Source organism: Cottoperca gobio, chromosome 5 (assembly GCF_900634415.1).
Source record: "Cottoperca gobio chromosome 5, fCotGob3.1, whole genome shotgun sequence".
Taxonomy (NCBI): Eukaryota; Metazoa; Chordata; class Actinopteri; order Perciformes; family Bovichtidae; genus Cottoperca; species Cottoperca gobio.
The window spans coordinates 5,197,613-5,214,029 of NC_041359.1; the positions used below are offsets into that span (position 1 = coordinate 5,197,613).

Genomic DNA, 16,417 nt, shown 5'->3' on the forward strand with positions numbered 1-16,417 from the left:
TTAACTAATAAATATCATCATGAAACCTCCCCAGTTGATTGCTGACCTTAAGACACGTTTTTATAAATGTTATGTTTTTATGCAAATGAGGCAGGATCTAATGTTAATGATGACATTAGGAGAAATCTACTGATGCAAAAGACAAAGTAACATAAACACCTAGATGTGTATTTTGGATGTTCTTTCCACTAGTCTGAAAGTAGTCTGAATATCCAAAACTCTCAAAGTTGACCAATGCATGAGAAGCGATGTCGTGTCTCGCCTTAATGCTAACTATTTACTGCTGTTGTGCAAAGTTCTCCATGTCTTGAAATTGCAGAGCATGTCTCAGGTGTTTCTGCAGCAGCAGTAGATCGGTGTCCTACTGATTGTGTCTGTGGTGCAGAGACACCATCACACCCCACCAGCTGTCTGCTTCAGGGCAGTGTGATCTTTCCAGGCTTCCCACCTTCCTCTCCCATTACGTTCAATCATGCTGGTTGGCTGCAAGTCTAACTAGCTTCCCATCCTTTTCCATTTAACCTCCACCTCTCTTGCACATACAATAATCCTGCCTTTGGCACAAACACGGGAGGAAAAAGACAATGGAGAAATGTGTAATGTGTTTAAATCAAAATATTGTGTTTTCATATATATTGTTAGAAACATGACAAGTAGTGTACATAAGTAATATCAGTGTTGGAACAGTAACAAAATCAGTCAGATTAAGTGACTGCCTCTGAATGTTAGATGAATAATGCAAGCTACAAGATGAAAGACAGCTTCGTCTTTTGTAGTCTGTCAGGCAGGAGACTGGGGAGAGCCATGACTGGCTTTAAGACTGCATGAAGCATCATTCTAACAGCCTGTTAGCCCGGGAGAGACAAAAAATAATATTGATTTTTTTTTCTCTTTATCATTGGAATTGTCATTTCACATTCCTGACACAAAAGCAGGCTTATAATAATTCTTTGTTTCTCAAACTCTATAAGGAAAAAGGAAATGTTGTTTTTCATCTATGTTGATGTTCTGAGATAAAGTCCTGTTACCCTCCATGCTTTTACTATCTATCACTCCGTTTGTATCTCCCTCTAATACTTGACCGTCAGGCCGGCAGACTGGAGATTTCAGTGAATAACGTATTAAGTGTTTTCATTGTTTAGCGAGAACATTATTCAGTGTTTTGTCTCTGTTGGTAGCGTGTGATTAATAGCCGTCACTTTCTGAACTGAGCTTGCATGACAAAGTGTCTTGTGACCTTTCTGTGAGGGAAATGGTCTGTCGACAATGCAATATGAAGGTGTCAGAAAGCAATAAGTCATAAACACAAAAGCACAAACATGAACTAATTAGAAAGCACTCAGAGAGCGCATAACTCTGCCAAGGCTGCACAGTCCTTTAGAGTTGTAATTTCAATTTCACAAAATGTCAAAGGGATTTTTAATATGGGTTGGAATCTGCATCAACATTTATGTATCATGTATACAATCATGGGAAGCTTTTGACATATTTTTCATTTTTTATTCAAGGAGCAGGAATTCATGAATAAAACAAGACTGAGATTCAACAACCATGGTAGTGGTTGTTTTGGCACTGTGGTGCTTTGAGCTAAATGCTAAAATCAAGTACAGTATAACGTTTCCCATGGTAACGTGTTTAGTGTGTAAGCAGCAAGTATGGAAATATGAAACTTATTATTTCACTACATTTATTTGGCAGCTATACTTGTCACTTTGCAGATGAAGATTTTATAAACCTATAATAAGCATATAAAATACAATGCGTTGTTGTACAGTACATTAAACCACCAAAGTGTGTATAAAATGAGTAACATTATCTCCGCCACAGCCAGCTAAAACCTTCCAATGCTGCTTAAATGTTACATCAACTATAATAATGTATAATAATGCAGCACTGTAATCACCCCTTTGGACTGCACAGTGAGTACTATTACTTTTATGCTTTGAGTACATTTTTCGATAATAATATTACTTTTACGTAATATCTTCAATGTACGACTTTTGCTTATTTTATAACTGTGATATTGTTACTTTTACGTGAGTAGAAGATCTTAGTACTTCTTCCGCCACTGAGACTGATCGGAAAGTCATTAGTTTCGCAGGTTTGTCATAAACCAAAGCATTGGACAAAGTGACATTTTGATTTGAGTTAGGGGATCCCCAAAGTTATTACAATTCATCCTGAGGGGGACATGAATGTTTACCAAATTCCATGGCAATCCATCTGATTACACTAAAAACCACAAATGTGAATCTCATGCGAGGACACCTACACAAAAACACTTCTTTAGGCTATGGCCTACATTTTCACCAAATGACAATGGAATCTTTAACATTGTTCACATATTCTGCTAGCAGACTTACAGACAGGACTAAACAAATAACCTCCTTAGTGTGAGGAATTAAAACTGAGATGAAATAAAAACTACTTCACCATTCAAATGGGAGAAAGATCAATACTCACCACTGCAGACTTTCTCAGTTTTGGAACTGTGCCTACATTAGTAGAGACTAAAATACTTGAATAAAGAAATTGTTGAAAACAGGGAGCTGTGGCTGTCCTTAATATCTAGTAATGTTTTTCTTTCTTCCTAACATGCTATAAGGGATATTTGCAACATCCAGATTTCTCTGTTGTACAGAAACCTTCTCTTATTACTCACCTTTTATCTTCTCAGCACAATGTGACCGATTAAATCGATCTCTGTGATAAACACTGTGAGCGGGAATCTCCAGGGGGCTCAGCTACTGATTGTGTTTGCGTTTTCCAGATGGTCACTAAACGGAACACTCATTGATCTGGGGAATGACTACCGGCGTCACATGTCTGGGGGCAGCCTGATCATTAGCAACCTGGACAAGGACCAAGACACCGGGGTATACCAGTGCACGGCCTTCAACGCGTGGGGGTCCATCCTCAGTCGCAGAGCCAGCCTGCAATTTGCATGTAAGTGATCCTACAACATGTTTCTGGCACAACTCTGACAGTTAGGACATCCTAGCATCTCTTTGTAACTGCTGTATATCAGTCTGACATGTGTATTATGGTTGTGGTGCAGGCCCTTTTTTCATTTGTTTTTCATTTACTATTCCAATTTCTCATTTAGGTTGCCTGAGAATAGATTTCCGAGAGGGGAAATGGTAATTGAATGAAATGTCAGAAGCAACAAACGCAGTGGGTGAGGCAGCTTCTGACTGCCTCTGAACTCCATTGATTGTCATTAGTGGTTCCAACTCTGACAGCATCTATACTCAGTCCGATTTGACTCATATGTTGCCAAGTGATATGGCAACCAGCCCCTGTGATCCAGACTTTAAAGGAGATGAACTCAAATAATGCTTAAGAAGTGTTTGCATCTTTGTAATCACCAGCCACCTCTTTATGCATAATGAATACAGCAGATTGTGAGTGGATCAGAAAGGCTGTGTGCTGCTCTGTCAGCCTGCTGCTCAAAAGACAAAAGTCTGGGGTAGAAAGTGATGCTGTGGAGCAGGGTCCTACCTTCCAGACAGGCACTGTACAGGCACATCTCCTCTCTTGATCAAACCTGCTGACTATTGATCATGTCCCAAGGATAGAGAGCATTTCACTTCCTCTCAGGAGATGGACTGCCATTACCCCTATAGCCAGTAATGAATCTCACTTGTGGGGACCGGGTGAAGAGCAGAGCTGCTTGACATTTATTGTCTTGCCTAATGCGCAGTGAGGGAGGTCTAGGAGATCAGCATGGCTGATACTCAGCTTTTCTGTGTAATGAGGCCACTGCCCTAAGATAGAAATGTCATGCCTTTGCTGCTTTGTTTGCCTTCAAAATCCAGCTGCAACAACTATAAGCCCTCACAGCTCAAAATAAAAACATCTAAGGAATGAATGAAGCACACAATTGCAATCGACAGCAACAGCATATACAGTTTTTACTGATAGAAATTAGCATTTATATGCAGATTGATTACGCCTCGTTTGCTCTCCGCACGGACTGTTTAACTGCATACAACCAAAGCCTGCTCAAACATCATTGGTCAACACTTCTCAGACTACAAACAATAATCAATGCGCATTAGTGAAAACAAAAAAGAATACTGCTTTAAATAGTGTGTTGGCACGTTTGATGACCTGTCTGGACTGCTACATTTTGTTGTAATGATGTTCTCCAGTTTCCAATTCTCAGTAAATACTTTATTGAGTACTGTGCTATCATAGGAACAATAGTGAAATATACAACAAAGACCCAAGTTGTAATAAATCTGAATTTCTTTTTGTCTAAAATAGAAAACACACATGGAGTCTACTGTAATGTGTTACCTCTGAAGCAGGTACAAGTAGATTTGTTCAAAAACAATGCTGGAAACGATATATATTGGGGAATGTCTATATGGCGGCGCCATTGCCCAGACCAATCATCTCAGAGCTATAATGGCTACTGTCTGTATTCTCTAGGCCAGCGATTCTTCGTTTTGTGGCAGAGACTGAGTCTGCTTACAAAAGAATCACTGCAGCTACAGTGAGTTTGGCCTCTAGCTCTCAGAGTTACAGTGTTTGGTCAGTTCACTCCAGTGAAGCCCATTATTCTTCTGCTCAGAGGCCAGAGAATAGAGAAGTGTATCCCCTCCACCACTGAGGACAGCTACATCTATAAACCTCAGTGCCATTTTGCATAATATTTAAGTAGTCATGCTTTCCTCGTCCCCTAAGTAGTTTTATAGTAGCTGTCTGATTCACCTCCCGCTGTTTCCAAAAGCGTTGTTGTTATATTTATCGCTAACTGCTGTTATGCCGTGTTGCTTTTTTCAGTCACCCGAGTATATGACTCTTGCTCCAGCATCCCTCCTCAGACTCATAAATGTCTTTAGGAGATGGACTTCATGTTTTTTTAAGGCAGCCTGGTGAGATCAGAAGGACATTGCCTCTGTCTGTATTTTGAAGTCAGCCGGCTCCTCCTGTGGCCTCCTTGGTGTCCTGCCGTGACTTGGCTCTGTTTGATTCCACTGCGGTCATCAGAGAGCTGCTCATTAATCTTACCAACACTCTGTCCCACTTCTCTCCATAATCTTCCTCCTCCTAATTTCCCTTATCGGTCACACTGACTTTCTTTTGTTTGTGTTTGGAAGGCTTACTCTAGGCTGTTAGCCAGAGGGTGCAGACAGAGTACAGAGCGGACTGCGGCAGCTTCCCTCCATCAGTCATGAAGCCAGGGGTGGTTTATCATCCCAGGTTTAGGTTTTGTCTGCCAGCAACCGCTCATTCATTTGCAAAGGGATAGATTGCGCTGAGAGTGTTGATGGGGGAGCTAATGCTTTTAAGTGCGAGATTACACCACATTTAATAATGATGTTACTTATTGCTGCTGGCACAGCAAACTGTCATTTGTCATGCACACTCCCCCGTGTTTGCTCAGTCCGCGCACAACGTCCGTCCATCCCCCCCCCTTCTACTCATTTTATCCCATTTCAGCCTAATCTTTTCCCTGTGCTAAGTTGTATTGGTGCAGGGTAAACATCACCATGTCAGGTCCATCTATTTCATCAGCACCCCAGATGTCTTTGAAAGCATCAGAGTCTGTCAGGATGTGTCCCAGGGCAATCAATGATGCCCTATTAAAGTCCCAGTGCTCAACATGTAACATCAAAAATATACCTCAGTGAATCAGTGAAGGGAGTTTGGAAAAAAAAACATGTCTTCTATCAGAACTATCCTTTTCAAAGAAACTTGAGAATACATACAAACACACGTTCTGGCTGTCTGATATTCAGCTCTATGCTATTGATGATTTTCCTTTCTTTTCTCGGCTGCAGTTCTAATTTCGACCTTTTTTGACTCATCAGATCTTGATAACTTCAAAACTCAAACGGTGAGGAATGCTGTCAACGTCCGTGAGGGCCAGGGAGTGGTTCTGTTATGTGGACCACCTGCATATTCTGGAGGTAAGTTTTTTGGGTATGCCACTTTTGTGCCTCTTATTTAATCGTGAGTCATGACTCAGTATAATTGCCTTCACTCGTTTAATATGACAACCTTTGATAAAGGATTACTCCCTCACTCCTAATCTAATCTGTTTTTACACCCATTTATGTGTACACATGGTCTTTATGATCATTCCCCTTATATAAATCATACTGAATTCTACTACTGAGCAAATCCCTACGTGGGTTTGCTTTTCTTATTCTGTCTATTTTTTTAATTACTGCTGTGTTTCTCCAATTAGTCTTAGACATTTTAAAAAATATGCTTTTTTGGTTTCTTGCTGTTAGTTAGAAGAGAAGATCGTACCTCTTTCATGTCTGTTCATTAATTATTAAGCTACAGCCGGCAGCCGGTTAGCTTAGCTTATTGGCTACTTACCACTAATCGCCACATTACATATGGTACAGACTACAACCGTCCACACCAAGAACGATAACTATGTGAGTATCCACACTAATGAACAAGAACAATAACTTCAAACAGTGGCATTAAGCACTGACACCTAGACAAGTTTGAAATTACGTTTGCAAAACACTCGCCTACTTATACACATTTAAATGACCTACATGTACATAGCTAGCGGTTCACATTATAATTACAAGGCCTGTGCCTCCTAGCACGGCAATTTGTGTCGTGCCCCCAGCCACTCGCCAGATAAAATAATGGATTATCTGAACCATATTATTTATTGATTATTGATCATAAGGAGGCGAGATGACTGAGTTTCTCCACAATGTCATCTTCTATGTTGAATGTGACAGAGTTTATATGGTTTATCAAATCCACTGAAAATAATCCAAATGATATTGTTGACCACTGTCATTGTTGGTGTAGTTGTGGTGTGGACTGAGCCATCTACTTGAGTTTGACTGATTTTGAAAACAATATTTATATTTATCTTTATAGTTATCGTTCTTGGTGTGGACGGCCCTTAAAAGTACAACTTGTACTTTTACGCTTTGTTTTACCGTGTCAATTAGTGAGTTTAGAGGTGCTAATAGGCAGATTTAGTTACCTTCAGACAGAGCCAGGCTAGCTGTTTCCAGCGTTATGCAAAGCTAACAAGCTGCTGGCTGTAGCCTTATAATTATGCACCTCCACACATTCAAAAAAGATGCTTTAATTGTTCAACTGAGAAGCTAAAAATGTATTCTTTAAATAAGAGGCCATGAATAGGAGATAAAGACGCAGGGTTCTCAGCCCCACCTCTCTGAGGATATGGACAATGGTTGCTGCCTAGCTTGTCTCCCCCTTGATATAGTAGCTTGCATATTGGAACAACCAATTTCTTTCACAAGAGAGCAGTTTGTAGCACAGTGCATTGTACAGCTGGTCTATGGGATAATGGGTCAGAGTACTCTGTGTGAAATACAGTTTGACAGCTTTCCTCTGACATAGGCTTATATGCGGTTGGCTGCTGTAACCGTAGCGCTATTGTGTTTTTTCTTACATTTTCAGAAGTGAATGAAAGTAAAGCAGTGCGAGCCTGCTGTCCCTTTCTTCTTTTCTCGCCCCGTTTCTCTCTCTCTCTCTCTCTCTCTCTCTCTCTCATTTTTTTCTCTCTTCTAATTTGGAGCATGAATTTGCTCCATAACCTTGAACGCCACCAAACTTTATCTAACACCTACTGTATAAGGAATCCTTTCTGCTTCTCATTACATTTTGTTGACTCAGAATTCTACAAAATCTTTTTCCTTCACTACCACATTTGTTATCACTTCACCCAGATATGATAAATGATAAACAATATTGTCACAAGCAACTGCTCCATCGTAGATTTGTTTACTCAAAGGGATTATTTAGCGCAAAAGTCACTTTTTTGTTGTTGCATAAAAGCCCTTGTGTTGTGTTTCCACTTGACTTATTGCTTACAATTCTATCACTGCTCATTACAGCCATATAGTTCAGATGGAGGCTATGCTGACTCTGAACTTTGTGGCAACTGCTTGCCTAATCAGAAGGAGCTTTGTATCTGCATCGCTGCTCCCAGCTCGGACGCTCGATCCCATCCAAAGCCCTCCCTCGGGGGGCATTGGATATGATTGACAGTCATTGCATACACCTTTTGACTCTGAGCCCCTCACCTCTGAAGTGGTAGATTACACGGAACATCTCCTCACTCTTGCAAATCTGTGCAGTGTGCGTTTTTCAAAAGGACACAGTAATTTATCATGGCCGGTTTCTCTTTTCTTATGGTGGACCTACAGCTTGTGAAGGCGCATCACAGCATGTTCCTAATTTCATACGTCAATCCATCCAACCCTCAATCCATCCGTCCATTTGTTCGTGCCTCCCATGAACCACATCAAGTCACTCAGAGATCCGGGGAATGGAGGCCATGTGTCAGGGGAGGGCCACTGACGCGCTGTAATCCATTTTGTTTCGCTCCCTTTCCTTGGGTCTCCCATTGCTTCTGCACTGATAGATATTACATTTGCCATGCCTTGGTATCTCTTCCCAAGGAAACTGAGATAAGGGAAGGAATGATATGCTAACATTTTTAGGCCACAGTTAGGTATCTTCTCTCGGTTCAGCAGTCCCAGCTATGGAGGTTAAAATATTTAATACTGTATGTGTGGAATCAGTTTTGAAAGAGCAATGACAGCAGACCAACCCTGTTCTGAGTTTAATTGTTTTCCTTCCCATTCCAGAGTTGACATTTGCGTGGATCTTCAATGAATACCCGCACTTTGTCCAGCAAGACAGTCGACGATTCATCTCTCAGGAGACCGGGAGTCTGTACATCGCAAAAGTGGAGACCTCAGATGTTGGAAACTACACTTGTGTGGTTAACAACACCATCACGAGGGAGAAGGTGCTCAGCTCTCCCACACCACTAGTTCTACGAAGTGATGGTAAATACCTTAAACTACTGGCAATTTCATTTAAACAAATGGCAGACTGATTTTGGAAATAATTCATGTTTGTTTCATCTTTATTCATCTTTAAAAACAGAATCATTTGTAGGCTATGGGACAAGATTTTAGTATCGGAAGCGTTTCGATTGTAGTCCGAGTAGTATTGACCAATCACGTTTGAGTTGTTGAGAGCAAAAGAAAAGCAAAAAATACGCATTGGCTGAAATGCAATCAAAGAACCCATGGACTATAATTTAGCTTTTTATTATCCTAAAACAATCTGGACATAGACGTCATGTCTTAACTCTAAACTCAATTCTTGAGGCTCAAGTTGCTAATCGGACTGTAAACAATGAGCATGGAAAAAGATATCCGCTGGCTACATCAGAACCCCTAAATAACCCGTTGCCCATAGAGACTTATCGCCGTCAGACGATGGGATCCTAGATTGCATTTTCATTTCAGCATATTCCCATCTGCGGTTGGAAGTGGTCATTGCCCAGGCCAGTACCAGCACAATTTGGTGTTACATCTGGGGTAAAACTTGGCTGTTGAAAAGAGAAGTTTTTTAAACCTCTAGGTTACATATTTTTACAACAACATATGACAACTAAAATTCCGATTATTTTCTATAAATTACTATACTACAGGCCTGTATTTTATTTTTCTATTAAACAATATATGATTGTGCCAAACATAATCAAATACTTATCTTGTTTTCCACAGATTTAATAATGGAAAAATTTAAAGAATGATAATTAATAATTAGCTACAGCTGAGTATTCAAAATCAACAGTTGCTGGGTTAAAGCTTGTTAAGGCATAGCTAATCATGGAAGTTACGATATAGATCAAATTGCGGCTTTCGCAATTTGAAATCTACTCTCTCAAATCGTGATTTCAATATCGGAACAGTTATCGCTCAGCCCGATATATTACAGTTGTTGCATTTAATATATTTCAACAAGATGGTAGGACCTGCTTCTCTACTATGCAAGTCTTTTACCTGCTGTGTTCTCTGAATCTTTTATAAGCCACCTCTGATTTTTTCTCCTCTTCACCAGCCCTTTGGTGGTCACTTCTGTATGCATATAGACTTCTGTGTTAGCTGTCCCAGTCTCTTACTGCTCTCTCTTTGTGTGTATAATCTTCGCTGTTAATCATTGATGTAAAAAGCTTGTCATCTATTGTCTCCCTTTTGTAGGAGTAATGGGTGAATATGAACCCAAAATAGAAGTTAATTTCCCTGATTCAGTTCCAGCTGCAAAGGAATCGATGGTGAAACTGGAATGCTTTGCTCTGGGAAAGTAAGTCAGGCTCATTGTGCGTGTGTGTGTGTGTGTGAGAGTGTATGTGTGTGTGTGTGAGACATAAGGTGTACGCTCATTCGTGCATTAATAAGCGCTACTCAAGACGATTTAAGGATGCACAAGCGTAACATTACTCATTCTCAGCTTCATCAATCCTTACGAGAGCGAGGGCCGCAGCATGAAAAGACAAGGGAGCACAAATCAAAGTTCTTTTAAGAGCTTCTTAATCAGAGCAATCACAGTTAGAATTTTAGAGAACAAGAACTGACAAGGCTTTTGCTACTCTTCTTCTGTTTCTAATCACATTTTGATCACTGCGACTGACAGCAGCCATCATGTGAACTTCTTTGTTCGTCTTTTGCAGTCCTGTCCCAGAAATAAGCTGGAGGAGAACCAGCGGCATCCCTTTCCCCAGCAAAGTGAAAATGAAGAATTCAAACGCCGTCCTTGAAATCCCCAATTTCCAGCAGGAAGACGCTGGGACGTACGAATGTATGGCAGAGAATCGGCGAGGCAAAAATGCAGCACGGGGTCGTATCTCATTCCATGGTTAGTGAACCATTTCCAATTGACAGAGAACGCAGGGAGAATGAATGTGTGTCTGCACATGTAAAGGAAATATCCATGTGCAAGATTTAATCTAATTTGTTTGACAGAAAACCTATTTGTCTTCAAATCTGTTTACCAGCATGTATTCCTCATTTTGCTGATAATCCACTTTAAACTTTGATGATTTAATGCAAGGCTGCATTAACGGCTTCATGATTTCTGATACCACTCTTTACTAATCCACTGCCTCTATAATTGAAACACATGTTTGAAAAGGTAATCCTCTCATTTATTCCAAGCTAAACCTCACTGGCTCCAGACAATGACGGACACAGCTCTGTCTATCGAGGAAGACATTTTTTGGGAGTGTAAGGCCAATGGAAAGCCTAAACCGTCCTACAGCTGGCTGAAGAATGGGGAGCAAGTGATGGCTGAGGTATGGATATATGTTAGATTTCTCGTTGTTATACAGATGATTGACAAACTAAAGGAAACATCTTTGAATAAATGTGTGTAGCAATGTCATTAATGCAGATGTTTCCATTCTAACTAGTTACACTGAACGCAAACCGTGCAGGAACATTTAAAGAATAAGTGTGGATTCACCCCGTACTGGATTATTGCATGTTCTGTATTAGAACTGTCTTTTGATGGGTAGAATCAACCTCTCATCCATTTTCAACTTGCTAGGTAAAACTGCTGTTCCTGAAATTCAAGGGGTACTCCAGCATTTTAGTACAGTGCTTTCATAACGGTGCAGACAGATTTAGAAAAGAGGCAGAGGCATCTTGACTTTTATGGCCAATTCACACCTGGTATCGACATGTTATCTGTATCTATACACATATATTATGGGAATAATAACATCGGATCAATGGTTAAAAATCAATCTAAGTCATCATGCGAGCTGTGACCATCGTTTTTCCAGCTGAACAGCCACAGAAAACAAATGACTTTTTATTATGCTGCTGGTGCTGTTGTCAACATTGCTTCTTTTCTGTGTATCTAAGATGCAGGTTAGCAGTTTCCACCACTTCCTCGTCATCTCTTTCCCCATTCCAAGCTGAACATACGTAGAATGCCACAAGGCTCCTTAAGCTTTTTTTTCTTCTTTTCTTTCTCCTCTCCTGCTGTCCTCCTCCCTTCATGGTGCACCAGTAATTGCTACTGCGCTTTTGGACATAATAAGCTGGCCTTGCAATGGATATGCAGAACTGTTTCTCTTTCCTCCTCAGGGCCGGGTACAAATCGAAAACGGGGCCCTCTCTATAGCTGCATTAAACCTGTCCGATTCCGGGATGTATCAGTGTGTGGGTGAAAACAAACATGGCATTATTTATTCTGGTGCCCAACTAATGGTGTTAGGTAAGATTGCATCCCACCCTCTGCTTTTATCCTGCTTATCTGTCTGTGTGTTTGATCATCTCCTAAGATAAAAACCAGCAGCCTGCTATAGCGCTCCTCAGCAATCAGTCTGCAGACTCATTTGATGTCACTATGGGCTCTGCCAGCAAGAAATATGAATCTGATAGAGTGTCTTATTTTACTTTTGGTTGTTTCATCATATTGATTTGGGTACTACAAATGCATTGCTTTGTGGAATTGTACATGCTTTATCATGTAGATGGGGTATTGATTTATTTGCAAAGCTTTGATGACTTCTATCTGACTCGCTCGATGAGAAATTCAATTCTGTCTTGATGCATGTGATGACACTTGGGGGTCCAAATGATCTATGACAAAATGTGATAATGAGTGTGGACAACAGCTGAAAAAGGTTAGAAGCTTGGTGAGGGTGGCTTATGTGTGTAGTGTTAAAGGGTGGGGTTGCAGGCGGTCCATATAGCCTTGAGCCAAATAGGCATTTCTGCTGAGTTCATGCTGAGATTTTGAGCCACTGTCACTGAAAGCTGAAGGAGAGTCGATGTCGATACAGCACGGATGATCTGCAAAGGTACAGGTTGCCTATATTTTTTAATCTCATGCCTTTCTCTGCTCCCCACACACAGCTTCACCTCCCAATTTCTCCAAAAGTCCATTAAGGGCGTTGCTAAAAGCTCGCTCAGGCAGCGAAGTCACTCTTGAATGCAAGCCTCAGGCCTCGCCCCCAGCAATTAGCCTGTGGAAGAAAGGGAATGAGATCCTGCAGAGAACCGAAAGGTAGGATACAAGTCCAAGTGCATATTCTTCACAGCTTTTATTCACATTCACTGCAATCCGACTTCTTAGAATAGTGTATTTGGAATTTGTGCAGATGTATAAAAGAGAAGGCTAATGAGGAGAATGAGAGCAGGGCACCCACCAGGAAAATTGCACATGGCTAATATACTGTGCACACCCTCATGTGCAAATAGCTTGGTGTGAGGGATGACGATGCCAGCTGGTCATATCAACACTGCATGCATGAAATGTTTAAGACCATAAAAGATTAGCAAATGGAGACATGCTGAACAGAAAGGCCTTTTAAATAGAGGATAAGAGACATCTCAGTAGACTATAAACTCCACGCACAGACATGATGCAGACAATGAGCAAACTTCAGGCACCACCGTGAGTGGTATAAAGTGCTGCTTCATTTAGTTAGTTGTTGAGCTACTGAAAATATTTCACACAATACTCAAGGACCAATTAAAAGGTGGAGAAATCCAAAAGCAAATCAGTGGGAAGGAATTACACATTTGAACAATCCGTTCGCAGACTTTTCATCTTCAGAGGAAGAAGAAAAGCGATGACTAAACCCTGCTGCAAGTCAGCGCACACACATTGAGAATTCATAACACAAACACACACAAACAGGCAGGGCAAACTGAATAAGAACAACTGAAACACAGACTTCCCAGCGCACTGAAGAAATTCTTAACTTTGTGCTGTTTGAATCATGCCCATACTGCTTATACAAAAAGAGAGTCTGAAAGCTGAACAATACGAGCAAAGCATCTTGTCAAAGCAGCACTGAGGCTCCTTAGTTGGCTCAAGATGGGAAGCTGCATCTATAGCTGCAGAAAATTGGTAACATTCCCAATCTGACTGACATTTAGCACACTCTATGTGAAGCCCACATAGTATTTTAAGGTGCACACTGGCTGTATGCAGACACTGGAGGGGAAGTGTTTTCTCATATATGCAGTCATGCTGTAAATTGGAACAGTGTTTGGAAGAATTGTGTACACAGTTGGACACTAAATACCCTGCCCTCATACTGTACCTTGTGCACCAGAACAGTTTGATATCCAGTGTCTCCCAAAACGACTTATATGACTGTTGAATTATGAAACTCTCATGGTGGCAGTTTTAAACACGCAACCATTAGTCACGTGACCTTTCTATTGAGCAAACCACTTTGTTATGTCAAGGCAATATAACTACTTAGTAATGTTTAAGCGATAAAACTACTTTGTTTTATTTAGGTAATACAACTATTTGGTTAGGTTAGGGTTAAAGATGGTGGTTTGGGTTAAAAAAAAGTGTGGCACGTAGTTACTATGTTACGTAGAATGCAACATGGTTACGATCTAACATAGTGACGTAGTACTGTAAATTAAAATACCTCCATGATTTTGACTTTTGGTTTCAAACGGGACACAGACTCTGGTCTGCAAGGTGAAAGTCCTATGTTTGTTTGACCCACTTACAATCACAAGACTCATTAATTCTGACGCTACCCGACCGCAAATGTATACAAAAATCATGGCTGACCATCACAAACTGAACTTTCTTTGGCAAGTGTACACACAATTAGCAGTGCAGGCTCCAAATCTGTTTGGGTTTTTCTTTTTTTACATTTTCCTGAATAACTTTTGTGTAGGGAAGAATTGCTAACCATAATCAGCGACATAATGACATTGTCGATATATTGTGGCAATAATTTACTTGCAGAACATGTTTTACTATATGATTGTATGTATAATGTTGATTAAATAAGGCAAAAATACTTTATGTTGCCTTTTATTTGATTGTGTACCTATTACAATGTGCGCTTCCATTGTTGTCTGATGTCAGACAACGGCTTCTTCATGAAGTCGAGGTAAATAATCCTTTTAGCCTGAGTTTACATATACAAGTTTTCTAGAATACAGCATTAGTCCATAATCTTGGTAAATAAAATAAATATATATAAAGGATTTATTTTATAAATAAAAAATGTTTCAACCTTAGCAGTAAAAACGTAATTTACTTTTTTGTGCGACAATTCTTGTGCATAGGCTTTAGCACTGTATACTATCGTATTGTATAATCCAGAGATGTATTGGGTTCGCAGCGTGATAGTTTCCTCACTGACCTTAGTAACATAAAGCCTGTGAAGCACATTTTATTTATTCATTGAGTTATTCAGTGTTGCTGTTTGTAAAATATTTCTTCATTTAGTAATGTGTCCCAGAGTTTAGCCTACCACAGAGGCAGGGTGATGGGTCACCCTGCCGGCTGCTTACCTGCCTCAAAGAATTTCATTTTCCTGGGCTTTAGTTGGGATCTTTGGAGTACCATGGGGGTCATAGTGCTTCAGAGGCTTTACCATTTTGACAAGAATACATGAAGAATAAAATAAATAACTCACATTGGAGAATGTTGAATATCATCAAAAAATAATACAGACAGATGCAATACAAAGCTCAGCATTTCAATCTAACTGTGCACTCCACCTTAGTCAATACACTAAAAATCTGTTCTGCTTCCTGCAGGATTACTTTGCTTGCCAATGGGACTTTAAAGATTGCCAATGTAACCAGACGGGATGCAGCCAGCTACACGTGCATCGCTAAAAATCAGTTTGGGACAGCAAGCACAAGTGGGAGGCTGCTTATCACTGGTGAGTCCAGCTCTACTACATTAACATCTCACCCTTAATTAACCCTTCTCAACCCCCTGCCCACCTTTGTTAATGTCATGATGCTATGCTTAGGTTATACTTTCCATTCAAACTAGTTTATAACAGTTGCAGATTTGCCTCTCAAGATTTGTGGTAACTTTTGAGAAAATGGGTTCTTGATTTCAAACAGAAAAATACAAAATCAGCTTTACGTTTCCTAACTGACAACCATCGGGTTAAACAGCTGAAATCACAACTCTTGTTAGTAGATTTTATTATACATCTGCTTACTCATGTAGGAACTATTGTCTTTCCACCGAACTACACCTGCTAACCGTATCACCGCGCAGAAGAAAGCGTGAATCCCTAGCTCACCTGAGCCGAGGTTTACATCTCTTAAAAATAATGTGTACTTCTGTGCTGTGATACGGTTGGCGGGTGTTGTTCTGTAAAATAAGATAGTTCCTACGTGAAACTGTTCACAACAAGGTCTGTGGATTAACTGGGTCATCATTTCTGGAAAGAGAAATTGTTGAGTTGTATTTTGATCAGACATCTCAACTGACAATATCTCCAACACTCTGCAACTCATATCACAACTATCTACATTGATAAGAAGCACTAGAGGACAAATATGGATTTTGGATTTTGGGGTGAACTGTCTTAAGCGTTTTGTGCTGAGCGTAAGACGTGAGTATTGATAGCACTTGTATGTCTGTACGATAAATATGGAGCTACGGGTGGCTGTCGGCTAACTTTTATTAGCGCAACGACTGGAATCAGGGAAACAGGCTCCCTGGCTCTGTCTAACAGGAACACAATCTATTTACCAGCAACCATGAAGCTCACACATTAACAATATCTTGTTTGTTTAATCCAATAGCCAACCATGAAGTATTCCAACACATGATCCCCCGTATAACACCAATTTGT

At 40.3% G+C, this 16,417-nt stretch overlaps 1 protein-coding gene across 2 annotated transcripts in view; it reads left to right on the plus strand.

The window, feature by feature from the left end:
- Positions 1 to 16,417, plus strand: part of cntn3b (contactin 3b) — a 50,578-nt gene that overhangs the window by 16,387 nt on the left and 17,774 nt on the right. For both annotated transcript variants that reach the window (XM_029432039.1, XM_029432038.1), the window contains 9 exons: positions 2,771 to 2,946; positions 5,823 to 5,921; positions 8,613 to 8,816; positions 10,023 to 10,125; positions 10,493 to 10,677; positions 10,977 to 11,113; positions 11,913 to 12,042; positions 12,687 to 12,837; positions 15,357 to 15,484. In XM_029432039.1, the coding sequence (XP_029287899.1) occupies positions 2,771 to 2,946; positions 5,823 to 5,921; positions 8,613 to 8,816; positions 10,023 to 10,125; positions 10,493 to 10,677; positions 10,977 to 11,113; positions 11,913 to 12,042; positions 12,687 to 12,837; positions 15,357 to 15,484 (1,313 nt within the window). The remainder of the gene's footprint in view (positions 1 to 2,770; positions 2,947 to 5,822; positions 5,922 to 8,612; positions 8,817 to 10,022; positions 10,126 to 10,492; positions 10,678 to 10,976; positions 11,114 to 11,912; positions 12,043 to 12,686; positions 12,838 to 15,356; positions 15,485 to 16,417) is intronic.